This window comes from Talaromyces proteolyticus, assembly GCF_021365285.1.
Source record: "Talaromyces proteolyticus strain PMI_201 chromosome Unknown BGW36scaffold_6, whole genome shotgun sequence".
Lineage (NCBI taxonomy): Eukaryota > Fungi > Ascomycota > Eurotiomycetes > Eurotiales > Trichocomaceae > Talaromyces > Talaromyces proteolyticus.
This window is the reverse complement of record NW_025764282.1, coordinates 623,339-649,201: the sequence shown is the minus strand read 5'-3', so window position 1 is coordinate 649,201 and position 25,863 is coordinate 623,339. Positions and strand designations below refer to the sequence as shown.

Below are 25,863 nucleotides of genomic sequence, written 5' to 3'. Positions count from 1 at the left end.
TGATAAAAATATCTCCGTCTGAAGTAGATTAAGATCTAGTCCCACGTGTTAGTTTTGGCCCCCATAGGCGTGCTAGTTTAGTGGGCCCACGACAGAAAACTCGGATAGTACTAAGGACTAGCGGGTACGGAGTACAAACTACATCCGGCCACTCAACGTCTCGTTCCGCTGTAGGGCAGTGAATTTACCATGCAGGTAAGCAGCGCTGCATTTACGAATTTGACCTTACCTTAGGAGCTGTCCTGATAAGTAGTGGGTATGGACCTGTGTTGAGCTAGGGTTGCTGTCGTTTACCTGCTGCACCTCTGCTGGTCTGTGCGGCTGGACAAGTGCCAATTTCACGAATAGCAATGATAGTAATTTTGCGCGGAGGTCTTAGCATATTCGTGGCACTTGCTAGCGCTGTGCCACGCTAGGGGCGGGCGGTTATTTACTCCGTACTGTCACTTTGAATGCATGGCAGGGCGGCTATGATGTCTTTTTGTCGATCACGTCTTTCAATCCTGGGGGCCCTAGATTGCCTGTTGTTTAACTTGACTCGGCTCGACTCTCTACATCGAATTGATATCCCAACAAACACACCATTTGAACAGACACTACGTTCAACACTCTTCTTGCCATGCTTCTCTGCCCTCCCTCTGAATAGTCTCTAGAAGACCACCACAAGCACAATGGCAGAAAACAAAGTATCCGCGGCCTTTTTCTGCCCGCAGACAACTGCCGCTGACGAGGCTTATCTGGCTGGACTACACACCTTTCTCAGCAACCACCAATATGGAAAGCTCCTCCTTAGAGAAGTTGCAGCTCTGGCAGACCCGGAACTCTGGGAGATTTTCGCTTCTGCACGATCTGATGTGCGTGCCCTGAGCCATGGCCCGGTATATCTCGCCGTACTGCGAGATTGGGCGCTGACAGGCGTCTCGGGTCCGCTGGCCGCGATCCGTTCCAATATTACTTCTCTTCCTCTCCTAGCGGTTATGCAGCTAGGCCAGTATCTGCGGTATCTCGAGGCGCACCATCAGTCACATCGGCAGTTTGTGGCCCAGATCCAGCAAGGCACTGGGGGTATCCATGGGTACTGTGGCGGGTTGCCCGCCGCAATGAGCATTGCATGTGCCGAGGATGAAGCAGAGCTAATCAAACACACAGCGACGGCGATGAGAATAACAGTAGGTATTGGCGCCTACACGGAAGCGGGCGACGAGGACCACGGGGCCGCGCAAACATTACTAGCTGTTCGACTCAAATACGAGGGCCAGGGCGACGAGTTAATTCGACGTTTCCCAGACACATACATCTCTGCTGTCACCGGGCCGCGGTCTATCAGCATCGGGGGTGCGGCGACCACAGTAAACGAGTTGTTCCGCTATATCACAGAGCATGAGGGCCTCCGCGCGCAGATGATCGATCTCGGGGGGAGCGCACACAACCCAGCGAACATTCAGCTCGCCAAGGACCTATGTCGGTTATGTTTAGAGGCGCCTAATAACTACTTGCAGCTTCCAGATACGTCGCAGCTAAAAGTTCCGCTGCGATCAAACCAGGACGGTGCGCGGATTTTTTCTGGATCCCTGGCCGATGATCTTATCATCACCAATCTTGCTGCCCGGTGTGAGTGGTACGAGCTGCTCAAAGGCGTTGCTCAAGACCTGGCGCAGTCATCTCGATCGAAACACGAATTCGTCGTGTTCGGTTGGGCGGACTGCGTAACCATGACCCCCTTCCATCAACTTCGCCTCCAGATCAACAAGACAATGGCTAAGGGCTTAATATTGCTGGAACATTCATCGCAAAACCATAAAAAGGATCTAGAACTTGTCGAACCAGAGGTCGAACAAGAAAAACAACACCTTCGCTCATCCCCAACCTTCAACTTCCCCGACAACGCCATCGCCGTAGTTGGCGCATCATGTCGTCTCCCAGGAGCCCGAAACATGGAGGAATTATGGAATATGCTCGCCAACGGGACAAATTGCGTCCAAGAGCTTTCCTCCATTGATCGATTTGACCTACCCGGAAGCTTTCGCTCATCGCAGAGCGGCAGTCTCACGCAACGACGCACCTTCTACGGAAACTTTATCGAAGATGTCAAGCGATTCGACCACGCTTTTTTTGGTATCAGCAGCCGAGAGGCAGCAAACATGGATCCCCAGCAGCGTATCGCCTTAGAGCTCTCTTTCGAGGCACTCGAGGATGCCGGCTACCTAGCCGAGTACTACCGCTCGTCTGGCGACAATGTTGGGTGCTTCATTGGCCTTGTGCTGGCTGAGTATATGGAGAATACTAATGGACATGCCCCGACAGCGTACACCTCCACTGGTACCGTTCCAGCCTTCGTCTGTGGCCGCATAAGTCATACCTACGGTTGGTCAGGACCATCTGAGATGTTCAACACGGCCTGCTCATCTTCGATGGTAGCCATAAACCGCGCCTGTAAAGCAATTCAGGCGGGAGAATGCCACATGGCTTTGGCTGGAGGCGTGAATGTTATCAGTGGAGTGAATAATTATCTCGATCTGGCCAAGGCTGGTTTCCTCAGCCCAACAGGCCAATGCAAGCCGTTTGATGCGTCCGCAGATGGATACTGCCGCGCAGACGGCGCAGGGCTTGTGGTTCTGAAGAAGCTGGAGCAAGCGGTGGCCGATGGTGACAATGTCTTGGGAGTTATTGCTGGCGTGGGCACAAACCAGGCCGGGCTCTCCAGCTCCATCACTGCCCCTGATCCTGGCGCACAACAGTCCCTCTACCGAACTGTATTAAAACAGTCCGGTGTACAGGCCGACCAGATCACATATGTGGAGGCTCACGGAACCGGTACTCAAGTGGGCGATCCCTTAGAGATGGAGAGTATTCGATCTGTTTTTGGAAGTAGAAATGCTGGCTCGCAGCAGAGCGTTCATGTAGGCTCTATCAAGGCCAACGTGGGCCACAGCGAGCCAGCGGCTGGTGTAGCGGGCTTACTCAAGGTCTTGACCATGCTGCGGCATGGTCAGATCCCACCACAAGCCGGTTTCCGACTTCTAAACCCCAAAATCACACTTCCAGATGGGATTAACATCTCCCGCAACCTGCAACCCTGGGATGCCCCTTTCCGCGCAGCGTTGGTAAACAGTTACGGCGCTGCTGGATCCAACGGTGCTCTTATCTGTTGTGAAATGCCTCAGTATTCTTCGAAACAGCCATCACCATCAACCTCACAGATATCATTTCACCTCCCGGTCACGGCAACGTCCAAGACAAGCCTCGTGGAGAATGCCAAGGCTCTCGGGGAATATTTAGACCAGAAAGCATCGGGTTCTAACTCACTACTCCTAGCCGACGTCGCCTTCACGCTGAGCCAGCGAAGGCAGCGTCACAAATACTCGGCGTCAGTTACCGCCGATACCCTCAAGGGAGCTGTACAAGCCCTTAAATCGCTCGGTGAATCCGAGATATTTGAGCTTCCGACATCAGGGCCCGGAACTGGAACACCCCTTGTGCTTGTATTCAGCGGCCAAATCAGCAGTACAATATCCCTTCCTGAGAGCCTTCCCAGCAGCTTTCCTGTTTTCCGGTCGTATCTCGAAGAATGTGATACTGAGTTCCGAAAGCTGGGCAACTCTTCTCTTCTTCCAGCCATCTTCCAGAACAACCCCGTCGACGATATTGCAGCACTGCAATGTGGCATATTCGCTGTTCAGTACGCGAGTGCCCAATGCTGGATTGATGCGGGAGCACGGCCAAGAGCCCTCATTGGTCATAGTCTCGGTGAGCTCACAGCACTTGCTGTGTCGGGAGTGCTCTCGCTGGCTGACAGTATAAAGCTGATTGCCACGCGGGGGCATCTGATAGCAACGAAATGGGGCGCCGAAAAGGGGACCATGCTTGCTTTGGAGTGCAATATGGATGAATGGGCTGAGATATCCGCCCTGGTAAGACAGGAGCATACTAATCTTTCACAGCTTGAAATCGCCTGTTATAATGGACCAACATCACTCGTTATCGCCGGCGCCGTGGATGCCATAGAGGCAACGGAAAGGATTCTACGTAAACAGCCTCAATTTCAAAGGGTCCGCTTCCAGCGCGTCCATACTAGCCACGGCTTCCACTCGGCTCTTACAGAACCTATCTTGGTTGACCTGGAAACCGTTGCACAGTCCCTCACATGGAACGAGCCTAATATTCCCCTACATACCTGCACTGAGACCCCAGAATCAAACCATCAGAATGTTGCAAGGCATATGCGTCAGCCTGTATTCTTTGGAAATGCTGTCCGTAGAGTTGAGGCCGCGTTGGGATCATCATGTCTCTGGCTCGAGGCCGGTGTCAACACGCCTATCGCAGCTATGGTTCGACGAGCTTGCGCACAGCCCAACAAGCACATTTTCCAAACCATCAAGACCCAAGGTCGCCCTCGCCCGACTGATGTGATAACCGAAACAGTGGCAGGTCTCTGGCGTACAGGAACTTTCTTAAGCCATTGGGCTTTTCTCTCCTCATTCAAACATCCTCGGGAATGTCGCTCAGTATGGCTCCCGCCTTATCAGTTTGCGAAGACGCAGCACTGGGTTGATCATATTGACCAGGCTGTGGAAATGCAGCAGGAGGTATCCCGCCTCGAAAACATGACAGCATCAGGCCGAACTTCTAAGGAAACCGAAGCACTCCCTCCACCACCGCCGCCTCTTGTAGCGAGAAGACCGAACCCCTCTGTCATAGATACTGGATGTACTGAATTTGTGATCAACACTGAGAGTGCTCGTTTCTGCAGCGTGGTCAGTGGGCATGTGGTGTGCTCACGCCCTCTCTGTCCTGCGCCTTTGTATATGGAGTGTACGACCATGGGATTACTCCTACTGCTAGAAGACAAACATGGCACAGCCGGGAATGCTCATCAGGTGATGAAAGGCAGAAGTCTCATTTTCAAGAATCTGCGTGTCAGCCATCCACTCAGTGTCGAGCCTCAAGGCGACGTGGTACTCCTACGCCTCGAGGAAGTTCCTGGCGAGAATCAGACGTGGAAATTCAATATCCTGTCTTCTAGCACATCGATCAGTGCCAAGGGAAGACTGGCACCCACCGAGACAGCACATGCGGACGGGATGATTTCTCTCTCTCTTGACCCCATGATAGACAGTTTCCAGCGCCTCGTGTCCGGGGATATGCGGCGCTTCGTGAACAACTCACAGAAAGAAATGTTGTTGTCGAAACGTGCGTATGGTCTGTTTTCCCGTGTTGTAACATACGACAGATGCTTCAAGGGTATTGAGACTATTGAGCTCGACCAGCACGAAGCGCTTGCCACAGTCAAGGTCCCAGATCAGCAGCCGCACCGCGGGGACAGCAGTGCATGGCAGATATGCGATGCAGTCACGGTGGACGCATGTGTGCATGTGGTCGGACTGCTGATCAACACCAGCGACACTCTGCCAAACGAGGAAGTCGCGGTCATGGTGGGACTCGACCGTGTCGTCATGTCTCCTGCCTTCGCCATGTCCGAAGACGTCGCACACTGGCGCGTCTATGCCAGCTTCACCGACCAACTGCAGCAGTCTGTGGGAGATGTGTTTGTCTGTTCGCCTGAGGGCGAGCTGGTTGCTCTTTTCACTGGCTGCCGTATGACAAAGCTTCCTGTCTCGCGGCTTGAGAGAGTGCTCGACGCGGCATTCTCGACATCAAAAACCTCCCACAAAGCGGTAACAACTGCACATATCACACCAGCAGCATCGGCCACCGTCACAAGCACTCCAGGAAGTCGGGACTTCATCAACACACCAAACACGAGCTCGCCGGCCTCGCAGGTCTCAGATGGACTACCCGAAAACACACGCTTGGCCTTGAGAGACCTCATCGCCGAATGCAGTGGCATTGACAGCTCTGATATCCCAGAAACCACAGCGTTGGGACTCATAGGACTTGATTCGCTTGGCGCTGCCGAACTGTCTGAGGAGCTATCCTCCACACTGGGTTTAACTATCAGCTCCAAGAATCTGATGGATAGCACGCTGGCCGGGCTTGATCAACTCCTGGGCATTCAGCATAAGGGCCATAGTCTGACTCCGAACCGACCTCTAACACCTCCTATTACACCTCCACCTGAATTCCAATCGAGTTCACATGATTTCGGAAGTAAAAAGTCTCATGCCATTAAAAGTACTACACAAGTCGCTCATGATCCGAAGCGGGAGAAGTTCCTTGGTCTATTGGCCGAGATTTTGGGTGTCCAACTCGAGGACGTTGAGCCCGAAACGTCTTTGGATGATCTGGGTATTGACTCTTTATCCACAATTGACCTGAAACAGGAGATCGAGGATAATTTCTCCGTCAATATTGAATTGGCTCCAGGTAGCACGGTTCAGCATATTATGAAACTTTTGGGCATAGCGAACACAGATCACGGTGATACTAAACACCAAGTAAAGAATAATGACACGTTATTATCGATCACAAACCCAACCGCTTCGGTACACGATACCATATTTCAAAACAACCCCTTCGAGGCACTGAAAGCATTAGACGCGCGGTTTGAATCTTTTGCAAGCAAGCACGGAATCTTGGACTACTGGTCAAAGGTTGCGCCATTCCAAGACGAACTGACGCTTGCCTACATCGTCGAAGGTTTTGCTGGCGTAGGGGTCGACCTCAGGCAGTTCGCCCCCGGGGAGCAGGTACCTCTCGTACCCTACCTCACACCAAAATACGATAAACTCGTGCGCCGGCTTTGGGAGATCTTGGAAAGACAAGGTCTGATAGTCATTACATCTCGGGATGCAAGAGATATGCCAAAGGCTATAACCCGCACAAGTCAACAGATCGACAACCGGCCAGCCTCGCAACTACTTCAAGCCTTCGACGCCCGATTTCCAGTGTTCAGCAACGAAACCAAACTGATGGGTCTGACAGGTCCGAGACTTGCTGAATGCCTCAGTGGAAAAGTTGACTCGGTTTCAGTCATGTTTGGGAGCCCTGCGTCCCTGAAAATCATGGAAGACTACTACGGCTCCTCCCCCATCTCGTCTACACTGACAGACCAACTCTCCGAGTTTCTCACGAACCTAGTAAGAAGTGGAAACAGCCACAGAAGACCTGTGCGCATTCTTGAGGCCGGAGGAGGCACCGGCGGGACGACCAGATGGCTAGCTAAGGCGTTGGCCGATGCTGGCATCGCAACAGACTACATGTTTACCGACATCGCGCCCAGTCTGGTCAAGAAAGCTAAGAGCAGGTTCCAGGTGAAATACCCTTTTATGGAGTTCACCACATTCAACCTAGAAGACGATATTCGCCCTGAATTACGTGGCCAATTCGACATCGTGGTGGCCACGAACACCGTGCATGCCACTACAGACCGTACCGCATCGGTTCGTCGTATGTGTGAGGCGCTCACACCCGCCGGGGGTCTTGTCGTGCTTGCAGAACTTACCTGCCACATCAATTGGTGCGATATCTGCTTCGGGCTTCTCGATGGCTGGTGGTTGGCAGATGGTCCCATCGCACCATTACAGACGGCGCCGGAGTGGATGGACACATTCGCTGAGGCGGGATTTTCCTCCATGGGATACTCAACCGGTGACTGTCCTGAGGCTCAGACGGCGCAGCTACTGGTGGCAAGTAATATGTCATGGGAAATGCGAACAATCCCTACCCCTGTCCCAGAGAAAGACAGCGGCTATCGCCTACAGACAATGGTCTATAAGGAAATTGACGGAGTTCGGATCCACGCCGATGTTTATTTTCCCAAACAGACCCCCTCGTCGTCTCTGCCAATCGGTATGTGATAGATTTCGCATCCCATTTTCTTATCTCACGTACGGCGCTGTATCACTTTACTGACATCGCGATTAATTAGCCCTAATGATCCATGGCGGTGGTCATATGCTACTATCGCGCAGGGCGATTCGTGCGGCGCAGACACGCCATCTCCTGCGACAAGGCTTCCTTCCAGTCAGTATTGACTACAGACTCTGCCCTGAGATCAACCTCGTTGATGGACCAATCACCGATGTCTGTGATGCATACCAATGGATCCGGACCGTGCTACCGAAAATAGCCCTTGCAGAGGTTGGTATACAACTCAATCCGAGCCAGGTGGTAGTGGTAGGATGGTCGACTGGTGGCCATCTGGCTATGTCGTTGGGATGGATGGCCGAAGCTGCGGGCATACCGCCACCAAAGGCAGTGCTAAGCTTTTATGCCCCTGTCGACTTTGAGTCTGGAGGTAAGCATCCCTCTCACAGCCAACTCTGATGCATGCAAGAACTGTGCTAATTTTTGAATCATATATATACAGAGCTCGATTCCGCACGCTTCATGTTCATGCCCAAGCCGCAGATGAGTCTCGAGCAAATTCTGTCATCTCTGCCCGCTAAACCCGTGAGTCCTCCTCCTTCCTCCACGCCTAGGAGGATCTAACTTCATCTAGATTACAAACACTGCCTCCAGCAGCGATAGTTCTGAACTGGGCTGGGTCCAAGGCGAGCCGCGCTCCGAGCTTCTTCTCACGCTCTCGCAACAAGGCATCGCCCTCCCCGTCTTACTCAACGGGCTTGGCCCCTCTCGCGGCCTAGATCTGACACCACCGTCGCCTGCTCATATAGCGTCTGTCAGTCCGCTTGCACGGCTTCGTGCCGGACAGTACACGGTGCCGACATTCATCATCCACGGTTCCCAAGACGAGGTGGCCCCATTTCCCGCTGCCGAGCGATTTGTAGCTGAGATGCATACACGCGGTGTGAGCTGTGAGTTTTTGTCTCTGCAGGGTCGCCGGCATCTCTTTGATTTAGATCTCCAGGAGGGCACGCAGAAGTGGGAGGATATGGTAGCTCCTGGTTATCGGTTTTTACTCAACTGTGTCAGTAATTAAGGTGGTATCCGACGGGTTCTAGCTGGCTAGGGCATCGGCATGTGCTGTATAGTCGTCTTGTTGTTATTACTCACGTTGGAATGTTTGTCTTTTTCAGCATTTATATTTGAATATTAGCGATTCATACCTACTCATGCTATTATATTATTCATGTGAAATGCTAGATTTCCCAACAGATTAACCTCAAACACCGTGACGGGTCTTCCAGTTGAAATTTCTGTAGGGTCTAAAATTCATCGCTCCTGAAACGCTGATATGTAGAAGATAATGCAAGGTATCAGCAATTTACCTATATTTAGTCTAAAGAATCAAGACGAATTGGTTATATTTGATCTGAAGCTTGATCTACAGTGTAGCATAGGTGCAGTCCTTTAACAGCTCACTTCTCAACGAACCCTTTCAACCTCAAAAACCAGCCGACGAGTCGTTGAATCACCCCACTTATCCTTGAAATTAGCAGCTCCTAACCCAAAATCCAGGTCTGCAGTAACCTTCCATTCCGTGCCTGTAGCCTCTCCCACCTCCTTCCACAACTTCTCAAACGATGGAGGATCATGCTTGTAAATTGGAGAAGTCCCAATTGCCTTGGGCAGCTGGTGTCCCGTCACACTCCCAATCTGTTGGCCCAGAATCACAACACCGGGCTCATTCTTCATAAGCCGAACGATATTCTGGCACGCCCTTTTCTGTTCATCCCAGTCGAAAAGATGCAAGAAGAGCCCCAGATACGCAACATCAACTTTATCCGTCAATTGGTCTAATGTTCCCTCGGCATCAAATATTCCTATTTTCAGCATATGCGACTCCAATGTGGCTGCGTCATTAAAGAGTTCGTATCCGAGATCAACGAAATCCCCTACCAGCTCAACTCCCCAGGTGTTTTTCGCGGGTGCGCCGTCGTGTACTAGCTTGCGGATGTCTTGCCCAAAGCAGCATCCGACGTCCACAAACACGCCCCCGTTCTGAATCCGCTGCAGGATCGTGGGGTACAATGGCATGTCGCAGAGACTGAGCTCGATGAATCGGAATTGGCCGACACATGGGAAGGGATATACCTCCCACGCTCGGTCGCGCTATTGTAGAACCAGGGTCAGTTTGGATGGTTACGTTATCTTATTGTTGTTGGTACAATGTATAGACGGAAGGTGAAACAAACCAGTTCTAGAATCGACGGTATCACACGGTCGTGCGGTATCTTGCCGTAGTTCTCTAATAGATCCCATTGAGTCGGCGATAAGTTGTCTAGTGTAGGAATGTACCAGCCGACGCTCTTGTCTCGACTGCCTATCTTCGGCTTCTCTATTGTGCTTGGCTCTGTGGAGGCCATTGTGATAGTGAATAAGTAATTGCAGGATAGAAGTTAGGAGGGGTAAGAGATGAGAGATGAAAAGGGAGTGGTTTTTTTCTTCTTGTCAAGCGATCTTCAATTCTTGTAAACAAATATAGTAGTCAGTAGCGGGGCAGGTGTATATATAAGTTACACGTCAACGTGCTATCTAAGCGTGGTTTACCTCCGTGGGCTTAGACCACTCACTACTCCTAGTATTACGAAGTGATCAGCTCGGTAGCCAGCATTAGCCAAGGCCTAAAAGATCCTATCAATTCAATAAAACGGCGATTTGTACTCAGATTTAGCCCCCAAATTCAACTAGCGTGGTATAAAATTACGTATGTATCAAATACATATACCATGTTATAACATACAAGAGTCCTAACCCTAATTCTAGCCCCCTAAAGAGTGATCACATGGTGGTTACATTTGTATAATTATTGTTACCATTTGCTAGGTGCTTTTACTTTGGAATAGAATATGATAGGTGAATGTAAGTCCTTAGGAGAATGGTAATACGTTAATTTAATTGACAGGCTTGCTTGGAGATCCCACCAACATTCGCCAGTAGTCTCTACTCGTTGCATTCTTAATGTAATTTTCGACTATAATAGAGAAGAAATCTAAAATTTAAATAACTAATAACTATATCTAATTTAGATCTGATTTATTAGGAGAACTGATTATTTATAACTACCTAAATAAGTGTAAATTATTAGAAATGTGGTGGAATAACGCATATAGACCACGGTTCTGAAATGCTGTTCTATGGCGCGTCAGATTGCACTAACCAGCCGACAATTTCCTTGCAGTTAAATCGGCCATCAGGTTGTTTTTGCGGAGAAAGTTAGAAATGAGCAGCTCTACATGACATACCGTTTTTTCCAACATATAAGTAACGTGCTTCTCGCCGCCAAAGACGACCTCGGACAGTGCAAGAACTTTTATCCTTCATTTCTAATATATCTAATAACCCCCAGTTGGCTGGCCGTGAAATTCGTTTTAAAAATGATGAAACTAGGTCAGCCACATCTTTGTTGTATAGCATGTGGATGAACTTTAATGCTTCTACATACTCCAAGTAAGGCATTGGACGAGCGCGAGGAGTGGAAGAATCTCCAGAAGGGCCGCCGAGGTGACCGTTCGTATATGGTCAAGGCAGAGGATATTGAGAGCATGTATTTTTATAAGAGGCCTTGGATATGGACATGTTTCTATCGAGAAAGTAAGCAAATTGTTTGTTTAGAACGTGGTGAGGAAAGTGACACATGCTGACCCCTAGACAACAGTCGTTCATAGACCACATATCGATTATATCGGTATATCAGGGATTACTCAGACGATTCTATTCGATTTTCTAAATGATGTCCCTCATCTTCGCCGTGATCATCATAAAGCTCGCACCGGCTGGCGCAGGGTAAATCCCGAGGCTTCGTCCTGTACTTCTTACTGGACAGCTGATATATTGAACCCCGACAATAATAAGACAGCCCCGGTTGAACAGATAGCCTATCCTATCCACGCCCACTGCTGGGTACTAGTGGATCGTGTTATTGGATTTGGATTGGTTGAAGCCAATCTAAAGATATTTTTGGTCGCAGTCGAACAATTTTGGGCTGAAAATGCTAAGCTTTGGTGCAGGTCACCTTTGAAAGAAGTTGGGTATGAAACAGATTCAGATCCAGATCCAGATCCAGATGATTGGACAAGTGAAACAGAAAGTGAAGCGCTAAGTGGAGATGGCGATCGATACACCATTCCAGTGTGGGAAAACCCAACAATTGTACCTAGAATTCAAGAAATCATTGAACAGGCTACTCGTAACCCCCACGCGGACTGCCGTTCACAACGGACACTGTCATCAGTTGCCTCTCAAATTCCTCTTGATATTGTCCTGCAACTTGTTGAATTGACCAAACTGGCCAGTATCGCAGATACGCGGAATAAGCTGGCTGCATTTGGATGGAGGCCGCCCGACAGTTACTGGAAGAGCCGTTGTAAGTAATAAATTTCATTGTTTACATGCCTGAGGATGCAAATAAATGGTCATCCATGTCCTGATGAATGCTATTGTTTGCACCATTTGCATCTATCCGCAATAGGCCTAGCGCACTCTCGGCTGAAATTTCAAAATGCTTTCTTCTTCGCCCATCTTTGCAATTTTTCTCCAAGCAACTCCTCGCTCAAAGGATCGCATTCAAAGCTCACATACAAGAGTGTATCTCCATACCTCTTTTTATTTAATCTAGCTTTGGGAGAAAGTCCCCGGACACCCTGCCCATGTCTCCTCGGAGTCACTGGTTCTCGTCAGGCAATGCGGAAACGCGCCGCCATAGAAGCAATTCGATAGCGGCTGACGCCTCTATTTCCTTCCTTCTTCCTCAACTACTGCGACACTTTACTGTGGATACAATGGCATTTGGTTGGGGTGGGAGAGAAGGATATTCAAAAGGGGGTTGCTATTCGTCGAGGTTCGATAGTTATGCGATTGCTTGTTCGTAAGAATTTTCTTTCGAACTGGTAACTCAATGGGGCTCATTCTTGAGGCGAGGAGTCCATGCTTCATCTTTTTTTCCCGAGTCTGTAGCTTATGGAAAGCGGTGGTTGGATGGACTGAAAATTCTTTCAGATCCTTCCGCGCAGATGCTCTGTCGAAGGGGCCGGACTTGTCTTTAGATGAATGTCGTCCAATTATTCCTCGTTCGCGTGATGATATAACAATCATAGAGTCAAGCACAGAGGATCCGGCCATCGTGCAAGGACCGTTGAAGACCTGATTATCAACAATATCTGATGAACTCAAAATTTACATAGACTTCTTTTCTTCGTAGGAAAATAAAATATTACTCCATCACAGCCGTTTTTCATTACAATTCCATATCACATTTTGAGCTTTAATAATTTACAACTCTTTTTTGGGCGCCTCTGACTTGCCTCCAGCTGGGATGGCCTGTGGTGGTACGATCTTTTGCACCACCGATGTCACAATGTCGCCGGAGAGAGGGATGACCGTCGCACACACGCTGCCCCAAACTTGAATACTCACAGTTCCAAGCGGCGCGCGCGGGAAGGAAAGAATCCATTCCACCGGGTAAGGAAACCATCCTGGAGGAAGATCAAATATCGGAGTCTTGGAGTAGTAGAACTGCAGAAAAATCTTGAATCCGTTTGTGCTTATCCATCGAGCTGTTTTGACCTTCCACTCAAACGAAGTCTTCTGCGCGCCGATGGAGCGATCTATACAATAATATTTTATTAGTTTGAATTCTAGTTTCCAGGTCCTGTGGAATACACTGACTCATTGCTTCGTATTCGTCAAGAGCCTTGTCATGTCGTCTTCTCAGTTTGGCCCATTTGGCGAATTCGTCTTGTGAGCTTGTAGCGTTCATCTCTCGTTTAAACTGCACGACATCTCGCTTGAGTTCCTGGTGTTTTCGCGAATCTTGAAGTAAAGTGGTAGGGAGCCGAAGGTACAGTAGCCATAACTATAAAGTGTCATCGGATTAGCTTCGAGCATCTGTCAAGTTCTAGATGTCACGTACAAGATTATCGACCGTGCTTGCGCCAATCGTGTTGATAATGTAGATGGCCAAATGTACCAGGAATACGAGCAACAGAAGGGAAATCATTTCGAGGCCAGTCTGCGAGTTTGCGGTGTGCGATGTGATGTTGTTTCAGGATTGGTAAAGAGAGAACCGCACAACCAGGTTGAGTATCGGTCGCCGTGGGAGGGAGCGGTGTAAAGGCTGGATCGCGGCTTTTAGACTGACATCCGATCGAGGTTCTGATTCCTTGGGCTTATTATCTGCCAAGCTAGATCATGGCGAGGCGTGGTAAACGACAAGAGCTGGAGGCGACTGGATCGGTGGAAGGAAAGAATGACGTCTGGCCAACTGCGAGAGCAAAGTCATGCCGAGCGCGCCGCTGCTCTTTCCGCACGACACCATAAATACTCCAAAAGAGCACAAATGTCCTCGCCATCCCCAGAAAATATCTTCAAATCCTTGCATGAAATATTCTATACCAGAAAGTCCAATGATGTCCTGGAGATCGAGATTCTATTGCCAGGACAAGGACCGCTGTTGAGGGATGGCTGCTTCATCGGCATCACCAAGTCGGCCCTCGTCAAGGCATTCATTGTTGCGAGAAAAAACTTCTTGCACCATGTCACTCGATTAAATGGGAGCAGCTCCTTGTCGCTGGAGGCTGAAGGAGAATTTGCTGCTATCCCCGCTGTCATTCTGCTATTCGATTGCGAGCATACAACTGCATGCAACTGGAGGAAGCGGCTAGTGAAAGCGTCTATTGATAAATATATCGCTGAAGGCGACATTGACCGGGATGGCCTTCTGGACATTCTCGAAAGAGAACTCAACCTGATAACGACGTTTGTCTGCTCGCCTCTGCATAGACACACAAAATCACCTACTCTGTGGCAGCATCGTTTATGGGTCATGACTGAGCGATTGAAACTTCAAGGTTCAGCTTTGCATGAAGCTATATTTCTTTCATTAGAAGCTATACGCAATTTTATTCTTGCAGAATTTGCTATAGTCTGTAAAGCGGCAGAATTGCATCCGAAGAATTACTACGCATTTAGTTACATCCGACAGCTTCATTCTACTGTGTCTAATTTGTCGACGAGGATGGCTGCCGAAGATGTCACCGATGTTTCTCCTTTGCTATGTGATCTCGCGATCACGTTGGTTGAGCCGGCATTGAAATGGTGTTTATCGAATCCAAAGGATATTTCCGGTTGGATGTTCCTCTTATATTTGTTGAGTCATGAGGCGACATCTGATAACGAGGAACAGAATATGATTCAACTGAGAAAGATGACGATGGAACGGGCTATGCATTTTGCGATAAAAGTCACTGCATGGAAAGGCGAAAGTTTATGGACATTTGTTGATCTGATGATGACTAAATTTGGCCCGACTGTCTTGCCAGCAACAATCAAACTGGACTCGGATCAAATGAGGCTATATCAAGTCGAAGATTTGCCAGTAAATATTGACACTACCCGCACGAAATTAAAGAGTGAAAGCAAGGTCTGGGCTGCAACTGCGCGATGGAGAACAACTATGCATCTCATAATCAAGTCCCACAATGATGAAGCCTAAAACACATGAGAATGATTTACGGACGCTATTTTATTTTTTCAAATATCAACTATCTAGCAACACCCGCGTCAAACCCAGCCTTCCAACACCAGTCCCTAATATATTCTGTGAGAACCCAACCGATCGACATTCGAAACAAAAAGACCAAGGAGATTTTGCCATGACAAGAAATGATGACAAGGAATTGGATCGAAAAACAAGACATCTTGCTTATGCCAGATCGCCCAACATTGGTCCGAGGAGAGGAATGTTCGACAACACATTTGGCTTTGTAGCCGGTGTAGTTGCAGCTGGGCTAGCCTCAGCCGCTGGGCGGGTACTGCCTGATGGCTGGGTAGGCGCAGTGGCAGCCACGCTAGGAGTTGCTCGAGGGCCGGCAGTGGTAGGAGTGGCCTTGGAAGCAGCCTATTAGCCTGTCCATTCTTTTTTCATGAGTACAGAATAAGATTGGTTGGGTCATACCTGGGAAGCAACATCCATGGCGTCCTTTATGGCCTGCATATATTCGGACTGTTCGTCATCAGCTGACTCCGCCCTCTGTTTGCTGTTGGATTTAGACCCGGTAAGCATTTCCAGCATCCCAGCAAGGTCAGCAGTATCGGGTTCAGAGGTTGTTGGCCGTGCGTTGGCGACCATGGCCAGCACAACGAAGATGGCGAAGAGGTAGTGGAAGAGAGTGAAGTGAGCCATTTTGGAGCGTTGTTGCTGAGTACACTACCCGATTGCAGGAGAAGAGTAGGAAGATAATGGAGAACGATGATGACAAGAACCAAACCCCTACGAAAGACCGGACTGGAATTAGACGGCTTTATATAGCTCCTGCTACATGTATCCGTAGAGCTTGAGAAATGTGCCCCTTAAATAACAGGCTAGACTGCTGGAATTTTCACACGGGATGTTGATCTGTCTGGAATGGAGGCAATTTTCGCGCAACTTCACATCCCTGGGTATCAATCTAGGCAGTATGGAAGACAATACACGCGATTAGATATTCTTTGTTATTGATCGTCAATTCTTCCCGATGGCCTGCCACCCTTCTATGGACATTTTTATTGCTTTTTTAATGTATATTTGATATCAGTGAAGTATAATGTTTACCACAATGTTATGGCGTATTACGCTTAATCAATCACGATTATTTCAGCGAATTCCACTATTTCCGTTTTCCTTTACATATAGACGAGGAACCCTAAACGAGCAGATCAAGTGATGAGTGATAATGGCCTTAGAAATATCCAAACCATAGCGCATTCTTGAGGAAGAAGGGATGATCGATCAGACTAGGAGAGACGAGTTTTGTGCTGTCCCTTGCTTAAGCATTCTTCCACGATGCTAAAACATTCAACAATGGTCAACTACAGACTACGTATAATCCAGTCTTCGAGGGATGTTGATTGATTGATCTTCACTGACGTATGTGTATGTAGTTTATACTATTACCAAGTCTTGCCACATGTCGGTGGTACACAACCCACCCAGGAACTACAGCTCCAAACACGTAAAACACCCTAACATGTGACTTATGTGTAATCAAAATAATACTATGTTTATGTCTCTCTCTCTCTTTTGACACGTAAAGCCCAATCTGGGAATTCTATATCCAAAGGCTACGTAACACGAGTGAGATATGTATCAGAGAAATAATAATAATCTCCTAAACAATCTCAATTTCGGCACGATTTTGACCTCAACCGTCATTGAAAGGACAGACAAGACTTCGAATGTGCCGTTTCTTTTTCATTTCCCTTGCTTTTTTGTGTTGTTTTGTTGTGCTAAATGGTTAGTTGGTACGGGTAACGCGACGCGCAATGGGCATCGATAGCCAATGTAGAAATTATTTCGGTCCGCTCCGTTGCGGCTGTAGTCACGGTAATCGATACCACGCATTACGATATCATTGATTCCTTGTGTGGGAGATCGCGCGCGTGAGAGCGGGGTGGAGAGAATGGCATGCTCGTCGTTTCAGCAGAATCGATCGATCGCGTGTCTGTGGCAATATCAGAAGATTCAATTTCGCTTCCTATTTTCGAGCTAATATTGATCGGCTCTAGGTATGCCTATCACTAGAGTAATGCCTCGCGATCATCCATATATGCGAGAAAGATGAGATAAAGAAGATTGTAATGTATGCTATAAGCGAACCCGGCCAGCGCACAGAAGAAAAGGCGAGAGATTGTCGGGATTAGTAACAAGCATTGTTCATCAATCTCGGTCTAATTGTCTAAATTTGCAGACAAGATCTTCGAGCAGTTATTAACAAGGAATAAACGGAGCTCGCTCGTCCACAAGGGTATCAAGACCTGGAGTTTTATGTATGAGGAGGAGAGGAAGAGAAAAATCGGACGGGAGCGCGAAGATTATATGGGTGGAGACGATAGAGCAGCCAATTACAGGCCAGCATCAAGAAACCAGAAAATAATATAAATAATCATAACTAATTCTATAAGTTAGGTGAATGCAACAATTGAATGATTTTTTGATTAATAGCAATGTCACAGGAACATCCAACCATGTGACACCATCGTATATCATGCATGTATCTGTAATCGTTATGCAGCAACTCCCACGACGTGCAGCTTGATGAAGTCAACGACATCGTCCATGCCAGCTGGCGAGTTGAACCAGTGTCCTCCAGCTGGATACTCCTTCCACTCCACCTGCGCACCGTATTCTTGCAACGCATCTCTCAGTAGCCGACCATTCTGAACCAGAACCAGCGGATCATCGACGCAGTGCTCGAGCAGCATGGGGGTGTTTCGAAGGACATTATCATGATCCGGGACATCAGCCAGGCTGAGCACACGCCGCATCTCGAAGAGCGTCCTGCCGACAAACGGACAGCGGGCTGAAAAGCCCAGGAACGCAGCAAGCCTGCCGCCGCCGTGCGAAGGCGCGTCTAGGTTGAACAGTGTATGCACGCTAGTGGCGGCGCCCATACTGATCCCCGCGAGGACGACTCGGTCCCACCGTCCTCCAAGCTGTCCTGCCTCACTGGCCAGGATGCCTTCGATAGCTGGTACGACCTCTTTGAGCCCCTCAGCCTGCAGCTCCTCGCGCTCGGCAAAGTCTCGCACATTCCAGACGTCGAACCACTGCGGCCAGGTGTCGGGAGAACTGGCGCATCGACGCATCGGGGCCTGTGGAAATACCCAGCGGAAAGAGGGGAGGGCATCGGCCAGGGTTTGGCCCTGGGAGGTGCGTGAGCGACTCAGCGAGGCGACGAAGTTGCGTGCATTGTCGCCGCGGCCGTGTAGAAAGACGACGGTATGCGTGTGTGGCGCTGAGGGGGGAATGGTAATAGACTGAATGTCGGCGACGGCCATGTTAAAACTGGATGGCTTTGCTAGAAAATAATTACTTCTATGTTTATTAAAGGGAAGACGTATTGTATATTTAATAGCGATTATAGTTATATAATGCTATTTTTATCTCGGCGGTTTGAAGCATCAGTTGCATGCCCTCTTAGTGGGATGATTGGCGACTAACAGCCCTAATCCAGCTTGCCGCCGACATTCGATATTGGGAACAATCAATATTATATAGGGCTAGTATTATCTTGAAACTTTGAACAAAGAAATATGTTTGACACTAGGAAGGAGGCTCCATGTAGCGGTAGGGGTATTATATACCTGTCTCTAACTAAATGTATTTATAGAAGCGGTATACAAGTTCTGTACACAATGATAATTGATTATTTACATGTACCAAGGCGATGGAGCGTAGGTTATTAACTGAGCCAATGTTACACACCATCACCTAACTCCCAGCTCCTCTTCTCAACATCATATTCCTTAGAATAGTCACCAAACTCCCTAAAAACTTTCCTTATCATATCATTATACCTCCGGGACCATCTGAATCCCTCGAACATGGCCTTGGTGTAGTCCCAGTAATCAGGGTAGTATCCCGACGTCTCCCAGTCCACAATCCCAGTCACCACCCAGCCACGGCTTCCATCCGACCGGGTAACCTGGTCAACAAGAATATTCCGAGGATTTAGGTCTGCATGTGTAAGCACAATCTTGTGTCCGCGGCGGGCAGAATCGTCTGAGTATCGTAGGGTTTGGCTAAATGCCGCTTCGTCCTTGAACGGTCCAACTGGTAAGCCGCCAAGTATTCGAGGATCTTGGCAGGCCTCACCAAGAGTGTTGCAGATAGCCATGTCTGTATTGATGACTTTTGGGATGTCTCTTAGCTGAGCTAAATAATTACCCAGCTGATTGGAAACCTGTTCGCAGTCACGATCTGACAGAACGTCTTGACAGCGCGATAAGGGCAGGCCTGGAAGTCGTGTAATAAGGAGATACGTCTTGGGAGACGGAAATGGATCGTTTGCATGTCCTGACTCGGTCACGATGTCAAGGGGATCTGGAGTTGGGATGGATGTATATTTCCGAACTATTCGCAAGGCATTCAACTCGTTGCGAAACATTCCATTTTGTCCCTGAAATTTTAAATAAAGCCCAAATGGAAGTCTCTGAACTGTTGAGTAGCCATTTGACTTTCCGTATATGTATTCTCCAACTCGCCGCAAGATGTTATAAGAACTTATTCGGAATTTTCTTGGGAACATGAGCCAAACAGCTAAAAAGGTACCTGTAGCACAGGTCGTAAGAGAGAAGCGTTTTCGGCTCTGCATCTGGGACTGTACAGGGGATTGCCATATATAACACCAGATAGATGAACCTGACACTTGAGGCAGGTTGTCCGCTGCAAGTCTTTTGGTTAACTCGAGAAACCGAATGCTTCTACAGAGTCGAGAATGTGTGCCAACAAATCGTGGATCAATTTTCTCAATACCAGATCGTGAATGGTCGCCTAATAGCGGATAAGTTCCATCCACAGGTAGTGGCTCCTCTGGCCCGATGAGTACATGGCTGACTTCGTACTATTCGAGGGCGTCAGAAAGCGGATCAAACTTAAGAGACATATCGGAGATCATCACTTACCTCAACAATTGATGGTTGTAATCTATCTAATTTTATGAGCCCCAGTGTGAGGGCCTTTGCCGTAGACTGTCGGACGAGCCAGTGGTTGTAATGCGGCGGCATAAGGTTAGGATTTCTAACATAAGAAAGCCACCAATCCCGATATTGTGGACCGAAGAATGCACCAAGCATGTTGAAAATTTGCACCTTTAGAAGAAAATTAGCCTCTCAGTCTGCTATGCTTGCTGATCTGTTTGCGACCAGCATGCCTTTTCTGTATCCCAACCAGATGGAATTGGAAGTATGGGCAAGACTAGGAGAGGATCCCAGAAAGTGCCCTTTTTGCCTGTCACGCAACATCTAACTCCGTCTCTGCGAGTAATGGTAGATTGAGTCTGAGCATCCAGTTGTGGAGGAAGCCTCCCGTTTCGTGTAACTACTAGATTGTCAGTATGACATGCTAACGGCCCCATCAAGATACGTACTGCATTCAATAAGATAAGTCCAATCAGATACTATTGAAGAGGATTCGCCTGCGAAAAGTCGGTCGCTCACATAACGGGCTGCCTGGCTTGGACTGACGGCTTCCGTGACAAAAGACGCGAGTAGCGGTCCTTGAGGATGTGGCAGGCCGACACTCTCAATGAGTGACAACGCTTCCTCCACCGCGTTGTTATCGGAATTCATTTTGTGATTTCTATTTGGTCCTTAATGAAGGACTGCATGAAGAGAAGCTTAGCATGTTGAATACAAACAACTCCGTTAAACGATGTGCAAAGACGTGGATTAACACGTGATCCTCATGTGTCAATTTGCTGTTGCATAAATTTTGTGTGGGTTAAGGTTGAATCCAGTGAAGCAATCTAGTTATATTCATAGTTAGTTATCAATCAATTGATAGCTGCTTACTCAGCAATGGAGAAAGCCATAAATAGTTACATGTAATGTCCTCTATATGAAAAGGTAAGGTATATAAGATCCGAGTTACTTTTTTTGCCACGTATATATTGGATAATGCTATTTATAATTTGAGATGTGTTTACTAGGTCTAAGTAATTATTGTATTCATATCATGACAATCATCATTGGTTGATATCGCTTGGTAATGACAGGTAAAAAGATACAGCAAACTATAATATTTACTTACACTGGCAGAGAAATAGATGGCAGTCTAAAATCGAGCCAAAACCTTCTCCTGCACATCACCTTGAGCCCAGTCACTAGATATCTTACTGAGTACTGATTTGGCCTGTTCCGCCGTAAAGCCCTTGGCCTCGACGGCCGGGTTGTAGCCCAGCCCTGTGATCTTGGCGATCTGCTCTGAGGAAACCGGGGTGGCTTCCTTGCCATCAGCACGCTTATATACAGTAACCACAACGGCACCGCCCAGGCCTAGATTGTGTTGAAGTGCGGACGATGTGCCCTTGATGAGACGATTGTTGGCCCAACCACGCAGATGCCACACCAGCTCGGTACATTGAGCAAGGCCAGTGGCGCCGAGAGGATGGCCCTTGGAAATAAGGCCGCCCGAGGGGTTGATGATCATTTTTCCACCATAAGTGATATCGCCCTTGCGCACCATCTCGTGGGCCTTGCCCGGCTCTGAGAGTTCCAGGGCATCGATTGTGATCATCTCGTTGGCGGAGAAGCAGTCGTGCAATTCACAGACTTTGATATCCTTGATATTGACTCCAGCTTCGGCGACGGCGGTGCGGCATGCGTGACGGGACATTTGGAAGCCCATGAGGTCGATTGAGCTGCGGTCATATACGGACACGTCGTCGGTGGCCATGGTCTGGCCAGCAATCAGGATGGCACGTTCCTTCAAGTGGGGACGAGCATCAAGGAAGGACTGCGACACAATAACAGCTGCGGCACTGCCATCTGACGTTGGGCAGCATTGTAATTTGGTAAGAGGGGAGTGGATCATAGGAGCCTTGAGGATCTGTTCAAGCGTGTATTCATCCTGGAACTGAGAATAAGGGTTGCGCTTGGAGTGTTCGTGGTTCACGCGGGCGATTTCAGCGAAATCTTCCAGTTTAGCACCATATCTGAATTAGAAGATATGCTGTTAGCGATTCGTGCGTTAATATTGAAAGAGAGTTATGCATACTTTTCCATGTATTCTCGACCGGCGTTTCCAAACATCTGAGCGGCACCTGGGGCATTGGTAACACCTCGAGTCTCCGCCATCATCATTCCGAAAAGACCAGTCGGGTTTTCTCTGTCATTGAAATAAGATTGCAAGCTTCCTGGGCTCATCTTCTCAAAGCCAACTACGAGAACGCAGTCGGCCGCACCGCTCGAGACCATGGTGCGGGCCAAAGCCAGACCGGAAGAGCCAGTGGAGCAGTTGTTGTTGACGTTGTAGATGGGGATTTTTGTCAAGCCGAACTGATAAAAGACTCGCTGGCCGCAGGTGCTGTCGCCATACACATAGCACGCAACGCCTTGCTCGACGTCGTCGTAGGTGATTTGCGCGTCCAGCATAGCCTTGACGCCGGCCTCAAATCCCATCTCATGGTAGTCGACCTTGCCTCGCGGCTTGATGAATTTGGTCATACCCACGCCAAGGACGTAGGCTGGGCTGATTTGTTTCTTTCCCATGGTGGCGGCGATCTTCTAGCAAGGCACGCACGAAGCTACTTGTTGACTGCGTGTAAGGGACGGTGCGATGCTTGTATATAAAGCCGACTAGTGTTTGCTGGGTCGGGGCGGCAAGCTTGCCCATATGCGGGGAAGCCGGGGCCGAGGTCCCAGCTCCCCGAGGTTCGGTCTATGCTAATATTATTGTTATGGCTTCTAACCGAGCAAACTGCGAATTACAATAATATCTAATTATTCATAACGAATTTATGGCGTGTGATACTTGTAAGGGCAGACACTTTACCCCTGCGTTTTACTCTATATAGAAAGCGCGCTCTGATTGGCTGTCTCGCCGTTCCTGGTCATGTGACCCCTTTTATCGATCGTCAATTAAACTGTACCAGTTTCAATCGACAATATCTCCTTGAATCTTCCGATAATCAATCTTCTTTTTCCGTGGTTAAGTACTAAATTTATATATATATATATATCAGGTTTTTGAGAGTACGTTATATTTTCTTTTTGTAATTCGAAAGGACAATAGGCAGACTCTCTATATTTTCCGCACCAGATTATCGTCGATAGTAACTATATTAATAAAGTGAGCTAGTCACTGCGTCTGAGGCCGAGGCCGTTGTTGCAGTGAGTTGGGATCACAAGCTAAACGAGCGAATCGAACACCAATGATGGCCGCATCCCTGGAACTCTGCTGAGGATTAACTCAGCACAGAAACATGCTGACAAGATGTCCATGGGAAGAGGAGTGGGCCCGGCCAGCCAGTGAGAGCGCTGCGGACTGCAGTTGGCCGCTTGGGGCGTCGACGTCACTGTCTGCTGCTCGCTGGGCACAAACCGCATGCCTCACCCGCACTCGAGCCTTGTCGCTTCTAGACTTCCTGACTCCTGCGATTATACTGGCCCAGCGATTCCTGATCGAATAGCTGGCCAGTCGCGCATTCCTCTGTTCCCTCAGTCCTCCAAATCCCGCACATCTCAACCGCGCCCCACTAAAGGTACGTCGATTGTCCACTGCAGACACAGCACGAGAGCAGCTTGCCCCCGCCTGTCTTGTCTTTCTGTCTGCAGATGAAATGAACCCTATTCAATGATCCCCTTCAACCCTTGGTTGCCATCTCTCTTGTCCCCAGTTCTCAACCCCCAGATACGATGGACTCTCGGGGGGACTAAGATCAAGACTGACTGCGTGAAGTGTGAACATAGCTTGTCAATCCACTTCTGACCGTCAATGGCGAGAACCTGGAATCTGGGTTCGACTCGATAACTTCAACCGCGCCAGTGATTGCTCTATCAATCCACTGGCAACCGACCATCCCATCGCACCCTTGGTGATACACCCATCTACACAGCGACACAGTCCATCTTACTCCCGACTTAGGAGGCAACCGCTTTCGAAGGACGGCAATTGCACGGCCCAAAGGCTGTCGCAACCATCTCGATAGAAGGACGTTGTGGGACGCCGAACGGTCATCTCGCAGGCTGAGAGACCGCTTTGCGTTCCATCGGGTTCCCCAGCCCACCAAGTGCTAGTAACAGAGCCCAGTCGATATCCAAGCCTCGTCTGCAATATTCGACTATTCTATATGACTGCCCTTCTCAATTACCAGGAATGACTTTGAACGACAACCCCGGTCACGCCGAGCTACCTCCTACACCATCCACTCGACCTAAATCGCCCGCTATGTCGTCTTCCAATCCTTGGGTCTTTGATACCAAGAAGCGGAACCGTTTGCTGAAGAGATACCGCACTCAGGTGGCATCGGCGACCTCGACCATTTGTGCCACTTTGGCTGTGGTATGTGACGACTGTGGATTTGCGATAGATCGAGTTGGCTGACGGATTGCAGACGCCTTTGGAAAATCTTAAAACTCGGATGCAAACGTATGGCGCACCAGATTGTCGAAAATCCAATGTTCTGATTCCAGTTATAGGCACAACTTCCGAAACCTTACCGAATGTGCCAGGTACATATGGCGTACAGAGGGTTTCCGTGGCTACACTGCTGGTAAGCGTCAGTCATTGACAGTCTAAGAAACACAACCTGATAGGCGTACAGGCTTTCTTCCTCCTCTCATGAGCGTCACATTTGTTCGAGTGGTCAGTTTTAGCACGTATCAAACCGTTAAATACCGAATATCAGACGAATTTGAGCGTATCACCGGGGTTTCTCCCTTGATTTACTACAATGAGCCTGGAAGTTATCCCAGCTTGGCGACGATTACTACCTTTACAGTGGCGGGGATGTGCGCCGGTCTCGCAGCGTCTCCATTTGCGTGTAAGTGCTGTCTGTAATTTGCTTGATTTGACTGAAAGCTGATTTTGTAGGCCCTTTTGAACTGGCAAAGAATGTGGTGCAAACCTCGGTTCTAATGTCGTACCGATCTCAAGCTTCACCCGATGCGGTGCGCGATCCTCGAGTTCGCAGCTTACCACGTATAGGCACCATACAAGCTTTCCGGCAGATAATTAACCGCCATGGCTTTCTTGGACTGTACACTGGGTATCATCTCCATGCTTTGCGCGACACTATTGGGACCGGTCTGTACTTTGGCATCTATGAAACCGTGAAGCAGGTTATTGCGAAGGAGATGGGCAAACCAGCCCAGAGTCCTTTTGGTCCTCCCATGGTAGCTGGTGCCTTGTGCGGAACCATCCCGTGGCTAGTGGTGAGTCTACAAATATCCCAGGTAGTGATTGTGTATTTACATTGTCATAGACGTATTCTCTCGACACTCGCAAAACACGCGCTCAGAGCATCTTACTGGGAAGAACAAAGGAGATCGGCGAGGCTTCGTCTGCAGTGGCCCGGTCCAGCATGTACAAAGGTCTCTCCGTCTCGCTGATGCGTACGAGTGTCCAGAACATGATTCTCTTCAGTCTTTTTGAGTATACCAAGACTAGGATTAACAGCCTTGAAGTGTGATCCACCAAGTCACACCTAGCCGGGTTAACCAGACATAACCGGGCTCCCAACTATATCAGAGGTGGATGATCTGTACCTTGATTTTCACCCTCTACATTCATTGCATATATTT

The 25,863-nt window shown here is 48.8% G+C and overlaps 10 protein-coding genes across 10 annotated transcripts; 4 read left to right on the top strand and 6 right to left on the bottom strand.

Moving 5' to 3' along the window:
• Positions 1-671: 671 nt before the first annotated feature.
• On the top strand, positions 672-8,842 carry BGW36DRAFT_296668 (uncharacterized protein; the record flags this gene model as incomplete). The annotated part of the gene is made up of 4 exons (XM_046211292.1): positions 672-7,749; positions 7,829-8,197; positions 8,270-8,352; positions 8,402-8,842. 4 exons carry the CDS (start codon positions 672-674, stop codon positions 8,840-8,842), a joined length of 7,971 nt encoding a protein of 2,656 aa, XP_046071962.1.
• A 386-nt stretch (positions 8,843-9,228) lies between these two features.
• BGW36DRAFT_427226 (uncharacterized protein) lies at positions 9,229-10,169 on the bottom strand (the record flags this gene model as incomplete). The annotated part of the gene is made up of 2 exons (XM_046220382.1): positions 9,229-9,915; positions 9,999-10,169. 2 exons carry the CDS (start codon positions 10,167-10,169, stop codon positions 9,229-9,231), a joined length of 858 nt encoding a protein of 285 aa, XP_046071961.1.
• Positions 10,170-11,469: 1,300 nt separating this feature from the next.
• BGW36DRAFT_261942 (uncharacterized protein) lies at positions 11,470-11,877 on the top strand (the record flags this gene model as incomplete). Its single annotated transcript, XM_046210083.1, has 1 exon — positions 11,470-11,877. A coding segment is annotated over one exon (408 nt), but the record flags the coding sequence as incomplete, so codon positions are not given.
• Positions 11,878-13,074: 1,197 nt separating this feature from the next.
• BGW36DRAFT_427224 (protein get1) lies at positions 13,075-13,801 on the bottom strand (the record flags this gene model as incomplete). Its single annotated transcript, XM_046220381.1, has 3 exons — positions 13,075-13,409; positions 13,471-13,657; positions 13,715-13,801. The coding sequence occupies 3 exons, from the start codon at positions 13,799-13,801 to the stop codon at positions 13,075-13,077; spliced, it is 609 nt and encodes a 202-aa protein (XP_046071959.1).
• A 339-nt stretch (positions 13,802-14,140) lies between these two features.
• On the top strand, positions 14,141-15,295 carry BGW36DRAFT_296088 (uncharacterized protein; the record flags this gene model as incomplete). Its single annotated transcript, XM_046211234.1, has 1 exon — positions 14,141-15,295. The coding sequence occupies one exon, from the start codon at positions 14,141-14,143 to the stop codon at positions 15,293-15,295; it is 1,155 nt and encodes a 384-aa protein (XP_046071958.1).
• Positions 15,296-15,505: 210 nt separating this feature from the next.
• On the bottom strand, positions 15,506-15,985 carry BGW36DRAFT_427222 (uncharacterized protein; the record flags this gene model as incomplete). The annotated part of the gene is made up of 2 exons (XM_046220380.1): positions 15,506-15,688; positions 15,758-15,985. 2 exons carry the CDS (start codon positions 15,983-15,985, stop codon positions 15,506-15,508), a joined length of 411 nt encoding a protein of 136 aa, XP_046071957.1.
• Positions 15,986-17,729: 1,744 nt separating this feature from the next.
• BGW36DRAFT_378323 (phospholipase/carboxylesterase family protein) lies at positions 17,730-18,738 on the bottom strand. The gene has a single exon (XM_046216093.1). The coding sequence runs from the start codon at positions 18,616-18,618 to the stop codon at positions 17,845-17,847; it is 774 nt and encodes a 257-aa protein (XP_046071956.1). The 5' UTR covers positions 18,619-18,738; the 3' UTR covers positions 17,730-17,844.
• Positions 18,739-18,933: 195 nt separating this feature from the next.
• On the bottom strand, positions 18,934-21,092 carry BGW36DRAFT_378322 (uncharacterized protein). The gene is made up of 4 exons (XM_046216092.1): positions 20,709-21,092; positions 20,493-20,659; positions 20,245-20,430; positions 18,934-20,183 (listed from the first exon to the last, which is right to left on the bottom strand). The coding sequence occupies exons 1-4, from the start codon at positions 20,908-20,910 to the stop codon at positions 19,038-19,040; spliced, it is 1,701 nt and encodes a 566-aa protein (XP_046071955.1). The 5' UTR covers positions 20,911-21,092; the 3' UTR covers positions 18,934-19,037.
• Positions 21,093-21,394: 302 nt separating this feature from the next.
• Positions 21,395-22,830, bottom strand: BGW36DRAFT_295825 (putative sterol carrier protein; the record flags this gene model as incomplete). Its single annotated transcript, XM_046211214.1, has 2 exons — positions 21,395-22,274; positions 22,337-22,830. The coding sequence occupies 2 exons, from the start codon at positions 22,828-22,830 to the stop codon at positions 21,395-21,397; spliced, it is 1,374 nt and encodes a 457-aa protein (XP_046071954.1).
• A 1,338-nt stretch (positions 22,831-24,168) lies between these two features.
• On the top strand, positions 24,169-25,800 carry BGW36DRAFT_164487 (putative mitochondrial carrier protein). The gene is made up of 6 exons (XM_046209598.1): positions 24,169-24,622; positions 24,675-24,709; positions 24,760-24,833; positions 24,885-25,103; positions 25,154-25,494; positions 25,545-25,800. The coding sequence occupies exons 1-6, from the start codon at positions 24,437-24,439 to the stop codon at positions 25,749-25,751; spliced, it is 1,062 nt and encodes a 353-aa protein (XP_046071953.1). The 5' UTR covers positions 24,169-24,436; the 3' UTR covers positions 25,752-25,800.
• Positions 25,801-25,863: the final 63 nt, after the last annotated feature.

Coding starts and splice junctions, on each gene's coding strand:
- BGW36DRAFT_378323 (XM_046216093.1), bottom strand. CDS start 18,618: ATGGCCGTCGCCGACATTCAGTCTATTACCATTCCCCCCTCAGCGCCA.
- BGW36DRAFT_378322 (XM_046216092.1), bottom strand. CDS start 20,910: ATGAATTCCGATAACAACGCGGTGGAGGAAGCGTTGTCACTCATTGAG. Junction 20,431..20,492: donor CTGGTTGGGATACAGAAAAG/GCATGCTGGTCG, acceptor TTTCTTCTAAAG/GTGCAAATTTTCAACATGCT. Junction 20,184..20,244: donor TACAACCATCAATTGTTGAG/GTAAGTGATGAT, acceptor GCCCTCGAATAG/TACGAAGTCAGCCATGTACT.
- BGW36DRAFT_164487 (XM_046209598.1), top strand. CDS start 24,437: ATGACTTTGAACGACAACCCCGGTCACGCCGAGCTACCTCCTACACCA. Junction 24,834..24,884: donor TTTCCGTGGCTACACTGCTG/GTAAGCGTCAGT, acceptor ATAGGCGTACAG/GCTTTCTTCCTCCTCTCATG. Junction 25,104..25,153: donor CGCAGCGTCTCCATTTGCGT/GTAAGTGCTGTC, acceptor CTGATTTTGTAG/GCCCTTTTGAACTGGCAAAG.